Source organism: Amia ocellicauda, chromosome 9, assembly GCF_036373705.1.
Source record: "Amia ocellicauda isolate fAmiCal2 chromosome 9, fAmiCal2.hap1, whole genome shotgun sequence".
Lineage (NCBI taxonomy): Eukaryota > Metazoa > Chordata > Actinopteri > Amiiformes > Amiidae > Amia > Amia ocellicauda.
Window position 1 is genome coordinate 10,953,276 of NC_089858.1, and position 25,617 is coordinate 10,978,892.

At 39.2% G+C, this 25,617-nt stretch overlaps 1 protein-coding gene across 4 annotated transcripts in view; it reads left to right on the top strand.

Moving 5' to 3' along the window:
* Nucleotides 1-25,617, top strand: part of sardh (sarcosine dehydrogenase) — a 73,280-nt gene that overhangs the window by 12,876 nt on the left and 34,787 nt on the right. For all 4 annotated transcript variants that reach the window (XM_066713122.1, XM_066713125.1, XM_066713124.1 and 1 more), the window contains exons 10-12: nucleotides 4,203-4,289; nucleotides 9,263-9,353; nucleotides 17,464-17,605. In XM_066713122.1, the coding sequence (XP_066569219.1) occupies nucleotides 4,203-4,289; nucleotides 9,263-9,353; nucleotides 17,464-17,605 (320 nt within the window). The remainder of the gene's footprint in view (nucleotides 1-4,202; nucleotides 4,290-9,262; nucleotides 9,354-17,463; nucleotides 17,606-25,617) is intronic.

Here is a 25,617-nt window from a genome sequence, read left to right on the forward strand (position 1 = left end):
ACACTCTCCTAAAGGATTATTAGGAACACCTGTTCAATTTCTCATTAATGCAATTATCTAACCAACCAATCACATGGCAGTTGCTTCAATGCATTTAGGGGTGTGGTCCTGGTCAAGACAATCTCCTGAACTCCAAACTGAATGTCTGAATGGGAAAGAAAGGGGATTTAAGCAATTTTGAGCGTGGCATGGTTGTTGGTGCCAGACGGGCCGGTCTGAGTATTTCACAATCTGCTCAGTTACTGGGATTTTCACACACAACCATTTCTAGGGTTTACAAATAATGGTGTGAAAAGGGAAAAACATCCAGTATGCGGCAGTCCTGTGGGCGAAAATGCCTTGTTGATGCTAGAGGTCAGAGGAGAATGGGCCGACTGATTCAAGCTGATAGAAGAGCAACTTTGACTGAAATAACCACTCGTTACAACCGAGGTATGCAGCAAAGCATTTGTGAAGCCACAACACGTACAACCTTGAGGCGGATGGGCTACAACAGCAAAAGACCCCACCGGGTACCACTCATCTCCACTACAAATAGGAAAAAGAGGCTACAATTTGCACAAGCTCACCAAAATTGGACAGTTGAAGACTGGAAAAATGTTGCCTGGTCTGATGAGTCTCGATTTCTGTTGAGACATTCAGATGGTAGAGTCAGAATTTGGCGTAAACAGAATGAGAACATGGATCCATCATGCCTTGTTACCACGTGCAGGCTGGTGGTGGTGGTGTAATGGTGTGGGGGATGTTTTCTTGGCACACTTTAGGCCCCTTAGTGCCAATTGGGCATCGTTTAAATGCCACGGCCTACCTGAGCATTGTTTCTGACCATGTCCATCCCTTTATGACCACCATGTACCCATCCTCTGATGGCTACTTCCAGCAGGATAATGCACCATGTCACAAAGGTCCAATCATTTCAAATTGGTTTCTTGAACATGTAATGAGTTCACTGTACTAAACTGGCCCCCACAGTCACCAGATCTCAACTCAATAGAGCATCTTTGGGATGTGGTGGAACGGGAGCTTCGTGCCCTGGATGTGCATCCCACAAATCTCCATCAACTGCAAGATGCTATCCTATCAATATGGGCCAACATTTCTAAAGAATGCTTTCAGCACCTTGTTGAATCAATGCCACGTAGAATTAAGGCAGTTCTGAAGGCGAAAGGGGGTCAAACACAGTATTAGTATGGTGTTCCTCATAATCCTTTAGGTGAGTGTATATACACTCACCTAAAGGATTATTAGGAACACCATACTAATACTGTGTTTGACCCCCTTTCGCCTTAATTCTACGTGGCCTTGATTCAACAAGGTGCTGAAAGCATTCTTTAGAAATGTTGGCCCATATTGATAGGATAGCATCTTGCAGTTGATGGAGATTTGTGGGATGCACATCCAGGGCACGAAGCTCCCGTTCCACCACATCCCAAAGATGCTCTATTGGGTTGAGATCTGGTGACTGTGGGGGCCAGTTTAGTACAGTGAACTCATTGTCATGTTCAAGAAACCAATTTGAAATGATTCGACCTTTGTGACATGGTGCATTATCCTGCTGGAAGTAGCCATCAGAGGATGGGTACATGGTGGTCATAAAGGGATGGACATGGTCAGAAACAATGCTCAGGTAGGCCGTGGCATTTAAAGTGTGCCAAGAAAACATCCCCCACACCATTACACCACCACCACCAGCCTGCACAGTGGTAACAAGGCATGATGGATCCATGTTCTCATTCTGTTTACGCCAAATTCTGACTCTACCATCTGAATGTCTCAACAGAAATCGAGACTCATCAGACCAGGCAACATTTTTCCAGTCTTCAACTGTCCAATTTTGGTGAGCTTGTGCAAATTGTAGCCTCTTTTTCCTATTTGTAGTGGAGATGAGTGGTACCCGGTGGGGTCTTCTGCTGTTGTAGCCCATCCGCCTCAAGGTTGTACGTGTTGTGGCTTCACAAATGCTTTGCTGCATACCTCGGTTGTAACGAGTGGTTATTTCAGTCAAAGTTGCTCTTCTATCAGCTTGAATCAGTCGGCCCATTCTCCTCTGACCTCTAGCATCAACAAGGCATTTTCGCCCACAGGACTGCCGCATACTGGATGTTTTTCCCTTTTCACACCATTCTTTGTAAACCCTAGAAATGGTTGTGCGTGAAAATCCCAGTAACTGAGCAGATTGTGAAATACTCAGACCGGCCCGTCTGGCACCAACAACCATGCCACGCTCAAAATTGCTTAAATCACCTTTCTTTCCCATTCAGACATTCAGTTTGGAGTTCAGGAGATTGTCTTGACCAGGACCACACCCCTAAATGCATTGAAGCAACTGCCATGTGATTGGTTGGTTCGATAATTGCATTAATGAGAAATTGAACAGGTGTTCCTAATAATCCTTTAGGTGAGTGTACACTGTGATACACATAATTTCTGTGATTTATATATAAATTTCCACATCTGTGAAAGTTAGCGCTAGTGCCACCCAAATATTTCACCCAGCACTCCCTGAGAAAAATGTGAAGTTAGCATTTTGACTTTAGTCTTCAGCAGAGGCAGGTACTGCAAAAAGAAATAAAAAATGAGTGTCTTTCATCTGCTTGTCAAAAAAGTGCAATGCGACCCCCCCCCTTCTATTTAGGGATAAACTTTGCTGGTTTGCAGGTGGAGGGACAATTAAAGATGTATGAGGAGCCTTTAAGTAGAGAAAGCTGCTGTGTATCCCGAGGGTGTGATCTATATCAGCTCTGCCTGGGAAGCAGGCCGGTGCGCTCAGCCTGGCCTAATGGAACATGACAGGTACACAGCGGCACTTTCGCCAGAGAGCCTGACCGCCTCGCGCTGACTGACGTGCTGGTGAAGGGAACTGGCTGAAGCAGAGATTCACAAACCTGTTCCCCCCAAAAAATACATCTTTCCAGACAAGGAAAACGAACATAGATACAGGATTAACTACTTTTTCTTTTCAAATGAAAAATTGTAAAATATGGTCCCATTTCTCTGCAGTTTAATATATTAGGTTCTTTGTTAGAAATCAAATTGTCCTTACCTCTGAGCCAAATGCACCACTGCCTTATATTATATAACACTGTATAAAATAATATTTTCAAACAGAGTGCCAACTTTCTGGCCCACCAGACATTTGCAAGGAATTCCTTTATTACCTTAAGCATTGTGCTGTTTGGTCTTTTCAATTACAGTAAAATTTAAAATGGTATTGTACTTCCCCTGATATAATATAACAGACTCATCTAATATGGGGAACAGATTGATTTATGTTCCCTTAATTTCCTGGGAATTTCAACTTATTATCATTTAACTCTACAGATGCCCTGTATAGGGACAAAATCTAACCAATGTTTTTGGTTACACTTTAAAGGAGTGGCAGATGTTGGAATTGACGAGTAGAATAATAGCTAAATTTTTGATGCAGTTTTTCTGAGTTCTGCTGTTTACCCCTTCCTTTGCCATCATGGCCCTAAGAGTTGTGCCCCTATGGTCTATCCAGGCTAAAGCTTAATTGTTCAAAGGGCTTCTCAGCCTGATTTTGTTCCTGGGCTCGCGAATGGCAGGGGTTTAATGAGAGAAAGAGAGATCAGAGAGACTAGTTATTGCCCTGCGTTGCACTTAAGAGAAGATGAATAAAATATATGCCTCTCTCTCTAAATTCATTTTCCTTCTCTCTTCTTTTTTAACCTCTCATCTGAGATACAGATGCATGGGTCGTTTTTTTCTTTTCTTTTTTATAAGTAATTGGAAAGGTGTGTTAAATATTGCTGTGGAGATTGCGCACTAATTTACTTTTTGCAAAAATACCCTTTGTATTTGGGCGGGGGTGGGGGTTGTTTACCTGCCCGTCTCCCTCCTGTAGTTTTCTTTTTCAACGTTGCAGTGTTAAAAAACAACAACAAAACAGATGTTCTGGTGTAAATAGCTGCTGACATTCAAGCATTGAATTGCTCTCATTTAGGGAAAGGACAAACTGCCTTCACCAGAGATTTACATTAAGTGGTTCTTAAATTATAGAGTAACTGTTAATCCCTCATATCATCTCAAAATATGGCCTCAATTTCAAAATCTAATGATGTGGTTTGCAGCTTGTAAAAACACATATATATGTGCCATTTTCTAGAGCAAGAACATACCAACCAAGCCTGGGTTCTCTTTTTAATGGTTGCACTGTTGTCTATTACCCTTTCCCCTCCCAGAATCCTTCACTGCTGATCACAAGCCTTTGATGGGTGAGGCTCCCGAAGTCAGAGGATTCTTCTTAGGCTGTGGCTTCAACAGTGCAGGTGAGAAAATTGAACCTTTCCCCCCAGACATTTTTAATGGAAACTGATTGATAAAAATTCTAGCACACTTGCACTTCCATCTTGTGGCACTTCTGCAAGCAACTGGCACTTTTGATACCATGCACCCTACTTCTTCTGGTGTTGTATAAATGATTTACAGATGTCTTCAGAATGTGGAAATAAAAGTGAAGAAGAACATAGAATTTTAAGTCTTCTATGATAGCTGATCTTGTTTGACCTAATTTGAGTGTCAATTAGGCCTTTTAAGATGATCTAAGCACAATCCTGGGAAATAAGTTGCATACATAGGAGATGCACTTTTCCACCTTTTTCCCACTGTTCTAAATAACAGTTTACATAACTAATTAAAACATTGACTCTCCAAATAATAACCATGGCTGTCACTCTCACAGACTTGTTCTTGTTTTGCTGATGTGGAAGAAGCCTTGACTCTTATTCGATGTGGCTTTATGAAAGTGATTCTGAGACTTTGTGAACTTGGACCTAAGGCCCAAACATTTTGATGCTTGTCCAGAAATGTAAATTAGGACACATTTCTGGCAGAGTGTCAGCAAGGTACGTCAACAAAGCTTGGGTAAACTAAGAGAGGCCACCATTTGACAGAAGTAGCAACACATCTTGCTTCCGAAGACAGAAGACAATCTCAAAAGGCTGAAATGAAACTGAAGCTAAAGACAGCTGTTACGCACCCAGTCCAGAGACGATGAAGTATATATGACAACATAATGCTGTTAAATAAAAGAAAAACGGGCTGCGTCGAACATGTTAAATAAATCTTTCAAGATGTTGAAGACCAATGCAGGAGAACATAGTAGAAGCTGACAGGCCTCGTTCCTGCAGCAGATAGACAGTCACTGGACACATCTGTACCAGACAGTCTGGAGGGATGTGCCAGGATGTGTTATCTATTCCTCTTCCTGTAAGATGCCTCCTCAATTGCTTCATAGAATTAAAATATAGGATTGGGATGGCTCTCCCCCCCAGACAAAATACAAAACAAACCTAAAACCAAAACAAAGATCAAACTCAGAATTCTGGCCAAGAGAGCTCAAAGGCACAAAGTCCTTTTCTTTTACAGGAACAAGATTTTTCTTAAATCTCTCTCATCCCAGTGGTAAGAAGGTCTGGTTTTGATGACCTTTTTGAGCTGATCAAAAACAATACTAGGTAAAGCTGCTTAGAAGCCCAGGACAATGGTCCCTTGCCTAACTTTCTTAAATCTTTTCTTCATCCTTATCAGAGAGTGCTGGCAAGCTGAAAGTGAAAATGATTCAATATTTAATTTGAGCAGCGAGCACAATGATTAACCTTGCTAAATCTTAATTTTGTGCAAATACATTTTGTATATTAGTGTTCACTGTGCCATGAGATACAGACAAGCCTGTTTCCTCCGCATATTATCACGTTGCCCTTTTGTTTAGCTCTTTTTTTTTTTTTAAACTTTTTCGTTCTTAAAATAGTTCTTGTGGGTCGTGTGTGTGTGGGGCTGCACAGTTGCTGATGTGATTGATCGAACAGTGAATGCTGCTTTGTACCTAGAGGAGGCTGGTGTGCGGTGACGGGCCCCTGCGTGGGAGAGAGTTGCTGAGACAGAATGACAGTGCGGGGGCTCTGCACTCATCATCCAAACATACACAACAGTGCTGGAGAGGCAGCCCCACATACATTATTAGAGATCCTGCATAGTTTTCTGCACATCCTGCAAGAAGTGGCTTCACTCCATTTTCTGACGGTTATTTTAAGCAGGCTCGCCAGTGCCTATCAAAGGCTTGAGGCTCCACAGGGATCTTATCTTCTCAACAAAATATCCGTCACTGAGACAAAACTCCTCATTTATGCTTCACGGATCCTGTAGCTGGAGTGTTGGAATTTTTAACCACGTCAAATGTATTTGTATAATGCATTTTCTAATCTGAGAAATACTCAAATGTATGTAATTGGAAGAGCAAAGAGACAGATATGATGATGATAATTTAAAAGTATATGTTTTGGAATGTATGCCTAATAGTACAAAGACCTAGCACAGCTCAGCTGAGCCATTAGTAATGTTATATAAGAAAAATCCTTTGTGCTCCTCCAGATGTCACTAACTTGTCATTCCAAGAAACATGCCCATCTGTTTTTTTAAAGATCTTAATAATCGGCAGCATAATTGACAGGTTATGTTGGATACATATTCTTTTGCACAAGAAACCACTGCTGTATTCTGTATTCTGCATGTAATCCCACATATTTTCCTTAAACATCCTTTAGACCTGATCCGTGTCCTTAGTTGACTGGTTATCCATTTCAGTACTTACTTGGATTGTGAAAAATAAAGTTGTGCCAGAAGGGATGCGTTACTTAAGTCTTTGTAATTTTTTTACAAAATTAATTTAAATGTAATTTTATTTTTTTAAAGCTTAATTTTTAAACTCAACTGGGAAGATCATTCGAGAAAGATGGTGACCTCATTTACAAAATTGCCCATCAGTCCCCACATAAATTCAGTTTTGTTTAGTTGACAAGAAATTTCGAGAGAGCCTCTCAGGTGAACATTTCAGAACAATCTTATAGCACCAGTTTTGCCTTTGTTCTTGTCTAGTATAAGGGGTATTGATTTGATTGGCATTACAGCAAGAATTTTTTTTTTTTTTAATATAATGAAACAGCTTGCAGAAGGCAGGTTATTGAATCTCCAAATTATGCAGAGGATATGACCTTGTGTTTCAGTTTATATTGAATGTTCTTTTGGGATTTTTGTTCTTTTGGTCGTTTACTTGTTTTGCATAAACCTTAGTGATTGATTTTGTCTACATGTGGGTACGGGGCCTAATTCTGTAGTTGGGCTGCACTTTATTCCAGTAAGTCCACAGATTTAAAGCATCACTATGTATTCAGATTGCACTGAAGTGCCACCGTTGGTCAGCTGACAAGAACCTAGTAGTTACTGTTCCACATTTGCTTCTGAAACTGTATCATCATGGTAATCCTGAAACACAAGTCAACCCTGAACAAATCCATTAGAATTGCATAGGCCTCAGCTCATTTAGTTGAAATTGTACAGGTGACCATTATGTGAGAACATGTAACTTATCTGGAAGTAAAACTGGAAAGAGCAAGTACGTTGTTCAAGCACTGAAACATTCTATCGGTCTATGCCTCACAGTATATCGCATCTAGAGGGAAAATATGCAGTCCATCGTGTTCCTTGGGGGGCTAATTTGAACGAGAACGAGGCAGCCTCAAACTCCCTCTTTGCTCGCATCTCTGTTTTTGACATTTACAGAAATACCACTGAATTAAGATGTATTTGTGAAGAAAACTGAATATTATTTTTCTGTTCTTTCTCCTTTTTTCATTTTACCCCTGTATCTCATTCCCTGCGGTGGAATTACTCAACTTAATCCCAGATATGTGGATTTGTGTTGGATGCCTTGAAATTGCCGTGCATTCAAATTACTCATGATAGCAGCAATATTGAATGCATCTGGCATGAGAGCACATCTCGTTTTTCTTTTTTGTTGTTGTTGTCGACATAGATTTTTCTCAACACTGAGGTTGTAAATATCTGTCATAAGGCGCAGTGACCTAGACTTTGGTAACACCTTCACATAGTGGCTGTCAATTCTTTAACGTTTCTAAATCAATGGAGCAACACTGCACATTTTACACATCCCAGTTTAATTCACAAAATATCCCAGATTCCGATACTGGATCAGAACTGTAGCTGTAACATATGAAAATATACAAATTTGATAGTAGGACTTTATATAACCATGGACAATTTAATGAGCTTTTTTTCATTGAATTATCACAAACCTATAAATATACTTTTGAAAGTCCTATTGTGCTCATGGCAAATTAATGCAGGCTCTGCCATAGACGATTGTACTGTGTCTCAGTTCACTAACTGTATTTGACCTGGATCTACTTATTAATTATTCATTAACACCAGAAATCTCTTTTCCAGCTTTAGTAGGCTTCCTGCTACTATGACTGTTAAGTCTGATGTTTTCAACCTCTTTTAGTAAACTCATGCCAAACCTTAAAATGGTTTTCCATAACGCAGAACTTCCCCTGCGTGACATTTATGGTCTCACTTTCGGTCTCCCCCTTGTATATTATATGATCAAAATTGTCCTTTTATTACTTTTTTAATTTGTTCTGTCTGTGTTTCTACTTAGTTTTGCAAGACTTTATAGAGAGAATGGTTTCAGGGCTAAGTCATACTGATTAACACTGGACAGAAATCTTCTTTCAAATATATCTTTGATGTTCTCAGATTAGCAGAAAGGTAAGAAATTGTGAAATCCTGTCCTAATTTCAGGTGTTGTGCACACATGCTGTTGAGTATTCCTTTGGCTCTTTATGTCATTTGATTCACTGCACAGATTTCTTTTCAGTTAGTTTGTGTGTACTGGCATCCCTACTCTACAATCAAAATTATTGTGGACTTAAAAAGCTGTGAAATCAGAGCAGCCGAAACATCTGAACATGTTTTTCACTTAATGGAAATTGTACCTGCGCTGTAAATAAGACAAGCCCACAGATGTCTGTACAGCTGTTGGTTTTAGAGCTTAAAAGCCAAGAGCAATGCTCTGAAATGGAAACAGATAAGGAAGAACTTGTAAATGTGTTTTTCCATTTGATTTACAAGACACAGGGTTGATAAAGGAATGATTAAGGGAGTGAATTAGGCGTTCTCATTAGCGGGTTTAAATATAAGAAATATAAGGTGTCAACCTGTTGGTTACTCTTACTGTGGCTGGAGTAGAAGAAAAGCTACCTGACAGTCAGCAGGTTTTGAATTCATACAATTAAACACAAAAGTGACTTCATGATAATTAGAATCACAAAATAAACCACAACCTGGAAAAAAAAATCCTCAGGGTGAAAAATAGACTAAACTGTGGGTTTCAGTTGGTTTTCTGAACGGTGGTTCGGTTCTTTCATAATTTTTCTCCCCCCAGGTATGATGCTTGGAGGAGGCTGTGGGAAGGAACTTGCTCACTGGATCATCCATGGGCGACCAGAGAAAGACATGTATGGATATGACATCAGGTATGTTCCATTGAATTGTTTCAACAAGGAGTATAGGGCCACTGTGTAGATCACCTAAATCAAGACATTCATGGTGTAGGAAGACTTGTAATATTCCTTTAGGTATGATGATCATTTAGTTAATGTAGGGTAACAAAAATAAATTAATTTCATATTAAAAAGTTGAAAAACATATAAAATGTTTACACTCTGTACATGCTCTTTATCTAATATAAATTATGTATTGTTTTTGTTTTCAAGTTTACAGGAGCAGATATAAATGTATAGTTATAAATGTGCTTTACTTTTTCTATCAAAATCATTGTTTCGGAGTAGAATGACTGTACTTGCTCTTTTTCAACACCTGCATCTGCCCAGAAGTGGATTTAATGCTACCTCCATTTTAAATTAAATGTCCTGCAACATAACAATATTATGTTGGACATTTGGGTCGCTTGGCAAAACAGTGCTACCTAGACACGTAAGTCCATTGGTTACTCTTCTAGTTTCCTATAGAAAACATAATATATTACAGCTAGGTTTATGAGCTATGGAAGAACAGAAACTACTTTTAAAGTTACTTTTTTTTAAATAGGATATTTTATATCCATTTTTAAACTAGAAGTTGTTCTCAGGCTTCAAAGACACGGTCTGTCATTGATTTATATCACTCACAAACCTTTCTTAACTCCCTCCTACTTAAAACAAGGTGTTGATGAACTGTGAGAGGCGTTGCTATAGGTTTCTAAAGATAACGCACAGTGAGGATGAGCTAAATATAAGCTTACATAATGGTTCAATGTTATATAATGTGTTTTGGAAGCAATTGGAATCTGGAAGCAACTCTTGGGAGCAAGCAGGCCTTCACTGCCTTGAACAGCCTTTTCTACAGGACGTCACACAAGTTTCCAATGCAGTACATTGTAAAGTTTGATTATAAACACTGTCGTAAAGGAGCACTTACTGACTTCTTGTTAGATCTGCCCCTTCAGTAACATGCCTTATTTAATCACCATGCCAAAGATTTCCAGGTAGGTACAAGTAAGTTAAGTGGGCAATTGTCCGATACAAACAGTCATGTTCTGTGGATTTGATTAGGCTAGTTCTCTTTGTGTCAAAGGCTTAAAAGTCTCTACTTATTGAAGGTTGTGGAAACTGCAGATCTTACATCAGAATTCAAAACACAACATGACAGCAGAACAGAAGGAAGTGGGTGGGATGGTGTGCCTGTGTTACAGTAGACAACACAGTGTTTTTGCCTTCCTCTTAGCATTTCAGGACGATCTTTCAGTACGTCAGTGCCTGGGGTTGAGTTGCCTAATAACAGGTAATGATTTGGTTAGAATTCCTCATTTGTAGATTGAAAAGGCCTTTTTACTCTTTTAATTTCATTGTACTTTTTAATGTTACTCTTCATTTTAGAAGCTTCTCTTGTTTTGTAAAGGGAAATCCTCTAGTGGTGTAATTAGCCCTGTCCCCTCCAGTCCTTTCTCTTAGTCATAGTTTATATTTAATTTAATTGAAAAGAAAAACAACAACAACAACAAACCCACAGTGGAGGCAAGTGAACATTAAGTTCTTTACATGCAGATTTGTTTTCTTTGGGGTTATAGCACACCGTAGGTAATTCTCCAAGAGGCACATATCAAACATGTCAGCATTAACATGGTTGTAAAGGAGAAATGTAAAGCAGGTCACACAAAGATGATAACAATCCCATGTAATAATTTAAAACGTTTATCAACTTAAGATCACATCAGTTTCTGCCCCCTTCTCTTCTCTATGTAAACCTTCTCAGCTGTGTGTAATAGTGTACGTGTCAGGTTCCTTTTCTCGAAGGATTGTTTTGAAACAAGATTGGTCATTCTTCCTCACTTCGACACTTAATAGACCTATTTTACTGCATAAATCATGTTCCAGTGATTTCCCAAGCTTGTTCAACTTCCTTCGATCCTGACATTTGGAGAAGAGGGCCGTACCATTGGTAGTAATTATTGAAGATTGAGGAAAAGCTCCAACCAAATGGAAAGCGATGAAAAGTATTCACTGGGGATCTCTGTTATTTATCACGATTCCTTTTAGGTGAAACATCGGCCAACTGTCATCGTGCTACACAAAACATTTCTCTTAAACTGCGTCATTTCTCCAACTCATCACAGCACATGTCATATTGAGACTTTCGTGGTGAGCGTTGTAGCTCTGACAGTCACAGATTGCAATGGTTCCTTGTTGCTAAAAAAAACAAAAACAAAACCTGAAAGCAACAGAAAGTAACAACTTCATGCTGAAGGGAGAAAATGTCTAGCTGCGTTCTCTAATGAAGACAGATGTTTAAAGTTTTTTTTTCCCTTCTCCCTCCTAATATAGAATTCATTAACAGGTTTATTGCCTAAATGGATAAAATATACTAGTTTATATTCCTTTATTGCTGACATCTTACCACATATTTTACCCGCTTTACTGCTTATGAGACTACTGGGTAATTTCTGCCCTCTCCTTCTATATTTTTGCTTTACCCTGTTGTATGTAAGGTGAGTCTGACATGATGCTGACCATGAGAAGACACCATGGACATGTTAAAGCAATTTCACTGATTAATATGTTAAACTTAGTGTTGGCCAGTACCACTGGGACTTGCCTTCATATGCAATAAGGTGCCTAGCTTTTGGTAGCTTAGTGAAAATGGACACAGCTTAATTCGCCCCCCTGGAAGCACACGATGGATTCTTAGAGCATAAGACAGTCAGAGGTGCATGGTTTCGGTGGGGGTGGGGGTGGGGAGTGAGGCAACTTGTGCAACTCTGGGACCGTTGTCTTGTACTTATTAAAAATGCATTCAATTACATTTTAAGGCCTTTCATATTTTGCTTAGCTCCAGCTCTGGCAGTACTTGCCCTGGGCTTTGCACGTTTTCAGTGCTCCCTCCTGGAAATTCACACACGTTGACAGCCGCTGCTTGCTTTTAACATGATCGGGATTGGCAAGACCTTTTCGTTTTGGTTGCCCAGGAAGTCGGATTTGTATGTAATTAAGTTGTCAAAACAGAGCACAAATAACCTTCCTTCGGGTCATTTCATTTTAGGCACGGCGTTGTTCCTTGCTTGGGTGAGCAGTCACATATCACGCTGCTTCACTTTAAGCCTCTGATGTGGGGGGGGAAAAATTGTGTTAGGTGGCTTGAAGGCCTTTACTTGCACTAAACACAGAGATGCCTTGGGAACATACATGAGTTTCTATTTTCCTTCATGGAGTGAAAGATAAAGGTTAGGTCAAAAGTTTGGAGTAAAACAGTATCTGCATGATTATTGTGGTCTTCATCTGTATTAGAACTAAAACAGATTATGAGGAACACAACAGTAAATTGTGCAGTCACATTTCCAGAAGCCTTCAAATAAAATAAATAATGATGGAAGATTCCTGACTTCAGATATTTCCACGTGTTCTTCTCAGCTTTATGGCTAGACAGTTGTTGGTTATTAAGCCAGTTTACAGACCATTTTCCTAATCTGTTATGTGTCCACAAATCCCTTTTCATGCATTGTGTGTGTGTGTGTGTGTGTGTGTGTGTGTGTGTATATATATATATATATATTTTTTTTTTTAAACCGCTGGCTTCGTGCCAAGTAAATCATTGTGTTGAGATCATAATTTCATGATTTAGTTGCAAGTCCGATGTATGCCACGTTGACATGTCTACACTTTTCAAGTCAAGGCAGAGGATCTTTCCAATATTTACTTGTCAACCGTTTCAGAAGGGATTGTGGTCTCATTGTAGTTATAAATACATTTTGCTCAATGAGGTTCGTTTAAAATAAACTGAATTACAGAAAAGTATAAAGAAAATGATTCAGCCCAGACCTACTGTATTTCTTTTCTGGAAACTGTTATTCTTAATGTACTAGATGTGAAAGCCAAAAGGTCTACTGCTGAGCCATTTCCAGTTGGTACATACGAATCCTTTTAATGTTCAGTGGAAGTTGAGTGCGCTTTTAAAACCAGACCCCTCTCCAAGCCGTGTCTTACAGAACATGAGTGATAATGGAAATGTGGGTCTGAAATGGATGGCTCAAGATAAATGCACCTACATGAACTGAAGGTGTCTCTTTCTGAATCTACTTAAAATGATATCTTTCTTATTCTGTTTTTCTTGAGCTTTATTTTTTAATTTAGGCAGTTGAAAGTTTCATAGTGGTCTCAGTTTTTCCTTCTTAAAGTGGGAAAGTTCTGTCTTATTGCCAGTAAAAAGCACAGTTGTTGTTTTTCTTGCAACCTTTCTGTTTGGCTGTATTTCCTATCCTTCTTTGCTTTAGTTTTATCCTATTCCACACTTAGTTGTTAGTCAAAAAGAGGCACTGTAAACCCATCGTGCTTTTAAGAATAGGCCCAGTATTTATTGCCTGTTGATCTGATAAGAAGGAGTTTAAAATAAGAAAACAATCAAGAAATAATATGGGCCTATGATGTTAAAAGTCAAGTTGGATTCTTCATTAACTATATGACTGCAACACAATAGGGAAGAAAAAATATGTATATTTCCAGCTGGAGAGTCCAAATTGACACCCTAAACAATTATGAATAGGAATGTCTTCAGTTATTCACCAACAGAGTAAGACGCTGGGTATTCTGCAAAATAAGATGGTATAGGATGAGGGCCAGATTAAATCAAAACTTCAATCCATCTCCTTATAGAAAACGGCAAACCTGTTCTTGTTGCTGACTTTTTGTCAGATGCTTCTTTTTCAACTTGAAAATCACCTCAAGATGAGATTCATAGTGTGCTGTTAGCGGGTGAGTCAAAGCTTTGATTTAATCCGGCCCATAGTCATTGTTACAGTGATGGTCACCATGTAATTGTAAGATCTTTGTCATCTGTGTTTCCTCTCACTATGCTTCATGTTGGTAGTTGAGAAACAAAACAGAACCTTCAAAATAAATGTGTGTCAGTAATTTACGAACAAATCAGCCATTGGTTTCCCATGAAAATGGCAGGTAAATAATTATAAAGCCTCTACAATGATCAAGTTGCAATTTCCCTAAAATTTGGTGACCCACACAAATAGCATATTTATAGTACTCGTGGTCCTGTCAGTTTACTTGCTTTTCTTACAAGTACTTTTCCATATTTTTCTTTCACTTCAACAACTCAATCTGTTATACAGTCCTTTCTTGGTGGTATTAATTTTCACCTTTACTCTTGGAATTGGATGACTTCAGGGTTAAATCTTCAGTGGGGTGGAACGTATGAAAAATGAAAGGTTTCCCAGGATCTTCACCTCCTCCACTCTAAAGATGTTCAGCCAGATCTTTGAAGAGGCTGTTGTTCTTGTCAAGAGGGGGAGCATCTCTTGCTACAGTCTGTAGGTGTTTACAAGTGTACCGCTGATAATTTCCTGACAGACTTACAGGGCAAAACATCTTTGTTCTGTGCAGTACATGAAATTTGTTTTAAGCATCGAGAAAAAACCTGGAGGAGGTTCTTTGGATCTGTTTACAGCAAGTTGTGGCAACCTCTCTGAACGATGAGCGCACAAAACAGAAAGAGGCTAAAAACGAACCAACAAACAAAAGTATTTAGCAACTAAAATTTACTACTGAAGTTCTTGCAAAGTACTTGAAGTAAAATCATACTTTTATCAGTAACAGCAGCCTGTCAGTGTGTGTATCCAGAACATGTTAAACATTGAAATAAATGTAATTAGCTAACAAGATGTTCAACTGTCTTCCATAGCACTACAACTAAGTGTAATAAGGGGCAGGTAACCCACTAATATTCTTATAATAGTGCATAATACAAGGCCTCCCCATCACAGATCAGAATGAAGATTATGAATATTGTTGTCTAATTAATTTGGATCTCTATTATTTGAAGATTTGGATGTAAAAATCTTTAAAAATGAGTATTTGACAACATTTTAGGGATACAGAAGCAGGTCAAAATGCTTTAGTGATTACATTTATGTTGTTTTTGGAGTATTATTTTGAGTAAGGTAGCAACATTATGCATTAACAATGATCTTGTATGTTAAAATTTGTTAAATTTTTGTCTGTGCTAGGGTTAGGGTCCCCAGTAAACAGCCCTAATTAAGGTTAGGGTTGCTATTTTTGGGTGTAGCCAGCTTGCTTTGTATGGGCATACTTTGATATTGTGGTGTTGACGAGAGTTGGGTCTTCAGGCTGTTATTTGGCCTTTTAGTTGGTAAGAATAATTCTTCAGATGAAGACCTAGGTAATGATTTAGCTGTTAGGTTGATGTTGATTTTGATATTTAAGGTTGGTACAGTGAGGGGAAAAAAGTATTTGATCCCCTGCTGATTTTGTACATTTGCCCACTGACAAAGAAATGATTAGTCTATAATTTTAATGGTAGGTGTATTTTAACAGTGAGAGACAGAATAACAAAAAAAATTCAGAAAAAAAAAGTTATAAACTGATTTGCATGTTAATGAGGGAAATAAGTATTTGGTCCCCTATCAATCAGCAAGATTTCTGGGTCCCAGGTGTCTTTTATACAGGTAACGAGCTGAGATTAGGAGCACTCTCTTAAAGGGACTCTCCTAATCTCAGCTCGTTACCTGTATAAAAGACACCTGTCCACAGAAGCAATCAATCAATCAGATTCCAAACTCTCCACCATGGCCAAGACCAAAGAGCTGTCCGAGGATGTCAGGGACAAGATTGTAGACCTACACAAGGCTGGAATGGGCTACAAGACCATCACCAAGCAGCTTGGTGAGAAGGTGACAACAGTTGGTGCGATTATTCGCAAATGGAAGAAACACAAAATAACTGTCAGTCTCCCTCGGTCTTGGGGCTCCATGCAAGATCTCACCTCGTGGAGTTTCAATGATCATGAGAATGGTGAGGAATCAGCCCAGAACTACACGGGAGGATCTTGTTAATGATCTCAAGGCAGCTGGGACCATAGTCACCAAGAAAACAATTGGTAACACACTACACCGTGAAGGACTGAAATCCTGCAGTGCCCGCAAGGTCTCCCTGCTCAAGAAAGCACATGTACAGGCCCGTCTGAAGTTTGCCAACATCTGAATGATTCAGAGGAGAACTGGGTGAAATTGTTGTGGTCAGATGAGACCAAAATCGAGCTCTTTGGCATCAACTCAACTCGCCATGTTTGGAGGAGGAGGAATTACCCCAAGATCACCATCCCCACCATCAAACATGGAGGTGGAAACATTATGCTTTGGGGGTGTTTTTCTGCTAAGGGGACAGGACAACTGCACCGCATCAAAGGGACGATGGACGGGGCCATGTACCGTTAAATCTTGGGTGAGAACCTCCTTCCCTCAGCCAGGGCATTGAAAATGGGTCATGGATGGGTATTCCAGCATGACAATGACCCAAAACACACGGCCAAGGCAACAAAGGAGTGGCTCAAGAAGAAGCACATTAAGGTCCTGGAGTGGCCTAGCCAGTCTCCAGACCTTAATCCCATAGAAAATCTGTGGAGGGAGCTGAAGGTTCGAGTTGCCAAACGTCAGCCTCGAAACCTTAATGACTTGGAGAGGATCTGCAAAGAGGAGTGGGACAAAATCTCTCCTGAGATGTGTGCAAAGCTGGTGGCCAACTACAAGAAACGTCTGAGCTCTGTGATTGCCAACAAGGGTTTTGCCACCAAGTACTAAGTCGAAGGGGTCAAATACTTATTTCACTCATTAACATGCAAATCAATTTATAACTTTTTTGAAATGCGTTTTTCTGGATTTTTTTGTTGTTATTCTGTCTCTCACTGTTAAAATACACCTACCATTAAAATTATAGACTGATCATTTCTTTGTCAGTGGGCAAACGTACAAAATCAGCAGGGGATCAAATACTTTTTTCCCTCACTGTAGGTAACCTATTGGTGTAATACAATAAGTCACACCCGTTGAACTTTAAATGTTATTTGGCCCATTGGTTGCAAGGCACCTCTTTGCAGGAGTGATTGTTGACTGAGTCAGGAGTCAGGAAAGCCTAAGTGATATTATACAATACTGCCCACCTCCTGTGTAGTTCCAGTAATGTGTTTTTTTTTGGTTACTCATTTTATATTACATTAATATTCCAAGTGCTGAACACATACAAATATATGCATTTGATTTTGACCTCAATCTGCATTTTTGGTACGCAGGAGGTTCCATCACTCGCTCACAGATAATAACCGATGGATCCGGGAGCGCAGTCATGAGTCCTACGCCAAGAACTATTCTGTGGTGTTCCCTTTCGATGAGCCCCTGGCAGGCAGGAACATGAGGAAAGACCCTTTTTACCAGGTACTGTAAGACCCCCCTTTTCTGTGATTTGCCACAGTCTGCTCCTGGAGACGAACCCCACACAGCTGCGAATCTGAATAGCTGCGCATGAAAGCCCGAATGTCAGTCATTTCTGTGTATAATACTTCTCTCTCTCTCTCAGAATTGTGGAGAAAAATTGATGTTAACGAAGTGTAGGATTTTCATGTGTTCAGATTTTATTTGACATTTGCACACAAACCTTTCACAAATGTATATTTAATAACTGTTCCTAAGCGGTTCTTTAAATGCTCCTATGAAGAATAATGGTTAATTTGTAGAAAAAATAGTTACTGTGATTAATAAAAAAAGATTTGCTTTGCAGAACCTTAGGGAGCAATCAGCTAATTGAGAGAATAATGCAATTTGGGAACAAATGAGAATTTCAGTTATATCGCATTAGTATTGGCCTATTTCATTTTTTTTTTATTATAATTACTACACAGAAAAGTTTTTGGAGTTTATAACCTTTATCCAATTTGTACAATTTCGGATCTGTTCTTCCCAAATTTGACAAATTACCCACTGTCATGGTGATATTTATCGAAGCCTTAATTGTAGTGAATGCTGCACATTTCTAGATGTTCTGTACTTCACTCTTATGGTCTTGTGGTTTGTGTCCTCAAGTCCTTGAAATGGGATTAAATGCCTTTGCAGAGCAGAATCAATTCTCCTAGGATCAATTCACATAAAGACTGTTCGTCACTCTTGGCAATGGGAAGTGCCCCAAGACCTAAGTCTGGACCGAAAATGTGCCAGAACAAGTTTAGTCTATACTAGGGGCACTGCTTACTCGATGAATACTGGGATGGCACATATGTATGTGTGTGTGTGTGTATGTGTGTGTGTGTGTGTGCGTGTGTGTGTGTGTGCGTGTTGTGTGCGTATATATATAAAACAAATAGGAACACTGTCTGTTATAGCTTTCAAGACCAGAGAAACCGACAAGAACAACCTGGAATTACAGAGCCCCAATAACAATGGGAAAAATGTTGCTTGTATTTAGTTACGCTTTGCCCAGGTGGCTTGTGCTAATGTTCATGCCATCTCTTAGATCTGCTTTGGTAAAAGACGGGACCTGCAATTAATGACTGAATTGAAATTCTTTTGAAATACAGTAGGGGGAAAAAACAGCCTTGTGTGTATTAGTAAAAGCTGGAATGTGTTTAATGCTGCAGGGGAGCTTTTTTAAGAACTTGGAACACTGGCCAATTTACACAATCTACTGTCGCTTAAGCGCATGTAAAAATATAGCCGTTTACGTCAAATATTTTGTAGGCGTTATGTAGGAGACTGCAGAATTGAAAAATAGAAATTTTCATCTCTCTCTTTTTTGTGTTAATGGCAATTGAAGGGGCAAAAGGAAACTACATTGTGAAGCACTCTATTTTGTCATTTCTTACATTTCACATTCAATCTTGCTTTTAATTTCTGTTGTCTGGGAACTGTTAAGAGATTTAGCCTTACATAATAGCTCATGATATTTTATGTGTGTGTGTGTGTGTGTGTGTGTGTGTGTGTGTGTGTGTGTGTGTGTGTGTGTGTTAGGTGGGTGTAACCTTGCATATGTGAACCTGTTGCTAAGCTACTGTTTGAAGCTGACACTTTAGTGTTTCCAAAAATACCACCAATGCTGGCTTGCGTGGTTCTTCTCTGCTGCCTGGCTGTTTTAGTCTCTTGAAGCAAATCTACAAACATTGCTTGTTTAAACAAATGTGTGTCCTCAGATGAAGATACATTTGAACAAAAACGTTAAATATCGAGTATATATTTATATAAATTTTGATTTTGAATGGAAAATGTAAATTAATCATATTGCCCTTATTTAAAAAGAAAATTGCAATATACTTTACAGTGTGGGAAAAGGAAAAAAACTGCAGTTGACACATTAACATTTTTTTTAAATATACCTTCAGCCCCAGCCTCCACACTCCAAATAAACTAGTTACTTATGTACTCAGTATTTTTTTCTGCACGCTCTGCAACAACCATAAAGATATGACATCTGTGTCAATTTGCCTTTTACTACTAGTCACAGTATGCCTTTTGCAATAATTTAACGAGAAATGCTGTTTTGCACTGCAGCGTTAATATACTTCCCCTCTACAACAATATTGCAAATTATGGTTACTAGTGGCGAATGGAAGTTTAACGGGAAGGGAGGTAGGGGTGATTAATCACAATTTTGTCCTACTCCCTTATATAGCTTGCTGCTTAGAAAAATTGAATGATGGTATTCGTTTAGGAGTTTCTTTTTTTCTCCTGTCTGAAAGGTGAAAAATCACTAACTCGGGAGACCCCTGTGTCTGGGCTGTCTATCTACACGGCAGGCTGTGTACATTATGGAGATGAATTTAGACCGTTTAAACTGTATAAACAGTACTGTCCATCATGTAATCAGTTTATCTTGCATGTCCAGCACAAGCCAGGTGGGATGAGGCCAAAAGCAACACAAGACGGCCAAAGAAAGATGTATGTAAAATAAAAATAAAACGTAAAACATACCTAATTCTTCACCAAAGAGTTTCTATATACCAGATATTCAAGGTTGCAAAGACGCTTCTTGGCTGTGTACTTAAAAATCTAGGTAGCAACCAGAACGTCAGATGTCAGATGTTGTTAAGGCAGTCTCATCACCCTTGGTGACCTTTTCTCCATCTGATTAATCAAAGAACAGCCTGAATCCTGTGTTGATTTTATTAGATTAATGTATCTTACCACTTCTATTTGATTAAGTCCCTGTAGTGTCAGAACCTGGCCCACGTCGGCTTTAACCAAAATTAACAAAATTAACACTCATATTTGTTTAGTAGTTGGCCCTTGTGGAGGTCAAAATGAGGCAGGGTGTCAGTGCAGTATTAGACGAAGGTGTGGTAATATGGAATTTCAGTGTCATTGTGAGTCTAACATTTTTAGTGCTTGTGATCAGAATCCAGTTTTAACCGATCTTAAAATTCTTAAAGCAGGAAAGAGCTATGCTTCTGCAGATATCTTGCACTGACATTCACTTTAGAAATGCCTATGCAACTTTTTGAGGTTTATCTCAATTATGCAGAAGACGATTTTAGTATTCCTTTTGTCTGTTAGATCTGTAAAGTTTGTTGGAGAGTTGGCCTCAGGGTATGTAAGGTGTCAAAGGGAAAGACAAGAAGGCTAACCTTGTCCCACAATGTGGGGCTGGTACAATTTAAAATATCCTTCCTCCCCTTAAATACTGCCTCACAGACTGAACTGCCAGCACTGTGTCTGATGGCAGGAGACCCTACAGCACACCAAGACAATCTGTGTATGCTGCACAGAGGACAATGGTAATGACATGCTGTAATGGAATATAATTAACATTAAAAAGGAACATTGCCCTTTGGGTATAATTTGTTGAAATCATTAGTTTGTTTCCCTCCAGTTTAATGAAGAAAGATTTATTACATGCTTTTGGAGAACTCTGCAGGTCTGTTTCCCCTCCCCTTGCTGCTGTCCCCCGTTTGGGTGCACAACACCAATTTCTTTGTCTGATTTCTTTCCTTATTTAAGGCATGAAGTGGGATTGACCCTCTACAGACCCCCTCAGGGGCATATCATTTCTAAGGGTCTCTTGTCAGATATTATTAAGAAGAAGAAGCAAGATGGCATCCAACTGACAGGCTTTTCTTTGAGAGATGTCAGAGCCTGGCCACCAAATTATATAGATTTACATGCAGGAGAGAAGAGCTTGCTAATGCATTAGACTAATTTATTGCATCTCTCTTTTTTTAATATTAGTGCAAATGGATGTCATGTGACACAAGGAGAAAAAGAGTGGGTGGGGGGGCGGGGAGATTGTCCGTCAAAAACTGATGGTGGTTGTTTTTGCGTCAGAGTTGCTATGACGATCGTATTTAGATTACCTTGATTGTATGAATTGTTCTTTAAAAATAAAGAAAAATTAACACACTGTAAGGCACAGCCTGTTTTGAAAAATGTGTGAAGAATCAGCATGCAGAGAGGCTACGAAATCTATTTAAGAAACAAAATCAAGTTTTGGAGACCAATAAGTCTCTAAAACATAGTCTCACTGAGTTGTGCGCTGCACTGTACAAGCAGAGATGCATCTATTTTATATCAGACACCTTTGATCTCATTTTAGAGTTCAGTCATAAGCTTGGCGCTGCATCAGTTAAAGCTAATAATGTTCGAAAACGACAATCAGACAAAATCTAAACACAAAAGCCCAAAAGACCTATACTCAACCAAGCCTGGCACTGTGCTTCAGTTTAAATAATAATGTTGACTCATCTTCTTATTCTAAATTACATACCCAGTATTTGATGGACCAATGTATATGCATGTGTTTAAAACTGTGCGCTAGATAATTTTTGGAATTAATAATAAAAAATAAAAAAGATATTCACAAATGTAATTTTTGACCAAACCAATTAGTAAAAAGATAAAATTAAAAAAAAAAGCTCTTAAAGCAAGTCAGGGCAGTAGTTAGACAGAAAAATAGGATACGGGCAAGCAAGCGTGTTGAAAGGAAGGGAAAATCTTCAGCTTGCCCACTTATTGGTACATATTTTAAATCAATGAGGATTGACCACAAAGCAGATTTAATAATTAAAAAAAATTAATGCAGAATTTGGCTTGGCTATCTTAGTGAGTCTTAAAATTACATCATTTTAATATTCTGTTATTTCTGGATTTGAATTTCTGCTCACTGAACTGAGGACTTTTCAAATACAATCTCTTTTCAGCTGGAAGATATTCTGGCATTGGTTTTGGATTTGTTCTTTTTGTGTCTGAGATGGAAAGATTCTCTGTGGTCAATTATAGTGAGCAGAGATAAGCTCACTGACCGTGTAATAACCTCTTGAATTTAAATTTTGTATACCACCTGTTCAGTTATTTTAAGTCTTAATAGTATGTAGAACTATGCAGAATAACCACTTAAATTTACAAATAAATTATTACTAATACCATCTTTTACTGTAATGTAATGTACAATTAACCCCCCCCTCCTCCATTTCTTATGATTACATAAACAACAAACCAAAGCCTTTAAGCAAGTTAGACCAAGTCTGCCTTGGAATTTGGCTGGCACTCTGGGTGAGGAAACTTTGTCTTGTGGTAAGTGGCAAGATACCATGGCACTTAGTAAGGTGTCATGGGATCTTTAATGACCACAAGTAGTCATCTGAAACCTAGCACCTCCTTCATGCGATACATTGACCCTTGTCATAGTACCACCTATTGGTCTGCCTATGCTGCATTTAGCAGGAAGCTCGTTTTTCTTGGGTGGTTTCCGTTCAATACTGTTCAGGCTGGCCCGGCCTTGTTTAGCTTCTGAAAATGAAAATGTGATGAGATCATGCCTGAAGTTTTGCATTATAGTCATGATTACGGTATGCTGATTTTCTAAGGCTTTTACTCGGATGTAAACCCTGCCCAGTATTCACCGAGAATAACAGGAAGTGTAAAGTCCAAAATCCGCCAAGGTACGGAAAAGATTAAATCAATATTTATTTTCTAACTTCAAGAACAATTGGGGAAAAAAAAGTCCTTTAAGTACACTGAATGGAATTAGAGACGTGTTACTGCTGTGACTCAGATTGGAGTCAAAACATATCCTAGATATCCGGTAGATAATTGTAACGTACATGTAAGTAATCTGACTATAATTCTGTCAACGCCTTCTTGGGAACCAGTGAATCAAGATGTGAGACAGTCAGTCGAACATTTGCCTGATGTCTCATTTACAGAGCTCTATTGCATAACACTCATTATATGGCCCAATTGTAGACGATCCTGATTGTACGCACCATGCTCCAGCCTAGAACAGTCTGCTGGTGATATGTTTAAAAGACATTTGGAAAATAACCTGGTCTGAATTTGTAAGTGAGAGGGTGGAGCCTTTCTAGGATCTGTTCACCTAGGCCAGTCAGCTAGCAAGCTGGTACAGCTTGGCCCGAAAGGGATGGACTGCTACTATGACGTTCTCCATCAGAGATTGCTGTGCTTGTATCGTTGGTGTGAATTGACTTGTATAAAGATTGTCCAGCAGACCGGTGTTGACAGCTGCCTTCAGCCAAGAGCTCCCCAAAAGGGACAGTATGTGCAGATAATGTTCTCCAACTGTCACATTTGTAAACCTCTATGTTCCTCAAGATCTTATCCTGCATTCACACACACACAGCCCAGCCAGCCAGCCTTTGCATTTACCCTACAGCCCGCTGAGAGCATGGCTGTGAAATTTTCTGATAGTCAGTCACTGTTCGGCTGAACTCCAGCTTTGGGACACATTCAGCTTGCAGTATTTCTGATGGGAACTTGGAGGCGGTCCGGAGAAGAATCCCTAAGGGCTGCCAGTGATCTGGCCTCACACTCTGATTTGAACACACTTCTGGCTCTTATATACAGTGATGGTAATGGTGAAGATGGAAGACATGACAGTGATGAACTGCTTATTTGTCTTTTAATTGTTCTAAGATTTTTATTTTTATTATTATTGTTATGGACCCAGGGTCAGGTGTTTATCAAGCAGGGAACATGTAGGTACTGCAAATGAAATGCAGCGAGATTCAGCCTAGATGGTTTTTGGTGGCTCAGGAGCCTGCGAGAGACTGTCATTCCCAAGCCTTCAACTCAAATCTATACTCAAAATGGTACTTTTATTCCAAAAGACTGTTGAAATGGCGCTTGGTGGAAGCCTGGCACTCAGCTTGGTATCTGAAGATTAGTTCCCATTTCAACCCCTCCTGTATTAATAGAGAGAACTAGAGCTGAAATATTAAAGTCACCTAAAAGGTCTTAATGGCTGTTTACCCAAGCATTAATTGAGGGAATTGCAGACTCCAAGGGATTTACATCCCATTAAAACTGGGAAAGGGGTCCCAGTAAATTTCTTGCGACAGAACTGGGCCAGATTTGAGGAAGAAATATCACACCAGTGCTGTTTTGGAGTCATGAGGCAAGACTGAGTGCACGCAATGTTTAAGTGCATGGACAGGAAGTGTAAAGAATAGTAATGCTGCATTTTTAATGAAGGGATTCATAAATCTTGTGTTTAAGATGGTGGTGCTGGAAGCATAGCAGCTGGTTCCATCAACCTGCTGGGACTCGGACTGCAGCCACCTGGCCGAAAGGCATGTGTGTCCCCGAGTGTGTTCCCTGATGTGTTCTCCTCTTTGTTAACATCAGTATGAACAATCACTGGTGAATTTCACTCCCTCTGTCTTTAATATTGTTTTCCCCATTTGTACTGGTCCCTTTCCTCTACATCTTGTCTGTTCCCTTATTATTCAATTAAGATGTAAACAATTACCTAACTCTTTTTCACTTAACAAGTTAGAACGATCAAAATTATAAATTCATAAATTGATGCCTACATGAACATACCCCAACACACTCCATACATATACATGTTGTGGACTAAATAAGAAAACTGGTGCCGTACCTCAGGAGCCAGTTCTGTAAAGTGCTGTGTGGAAAACCCCTGTCTTCTGGCCAGGCCATCTTACACATTACTTTATTCCACAATGTTATTTATTTACCTTCTCCTATGTAGGATGTTTCAGAAATGTAAGAAACTTGCTCCCAATGCTACCAACTTCCAGCGCTTCACTTTGCTGCTGAAAATAATTTATTGATGACCCCCCTAGTTCACAAAACGGACAGAATTTTAAAAGCCTCTGTGTTTCCACCACATTGAACTATAACACGGGCTCTTCTAGAGAGCTCCCATCAGTGGTGAGATACCTGCCATTGTGACCCATGTGACCTCCAACTGTGACCTTGGTACAGGGTTTTATTTATCAGGAAACTTCAAAATAAAAATAAGAATAGTGATGGTGGTAATTCTTCATTTACAAATAGAATCAATGTCTGTCTGTTTCTGTTAGGATTTTTTAAAAACCTGTATGTGTTTTATTTTTACATTTATTTAATGTTCATGTTAAGATTATTTAGATAATGGCTTCTGGAGGCTTACAAGTAGCTCCCTCCATAACAAACTCTACAGGATG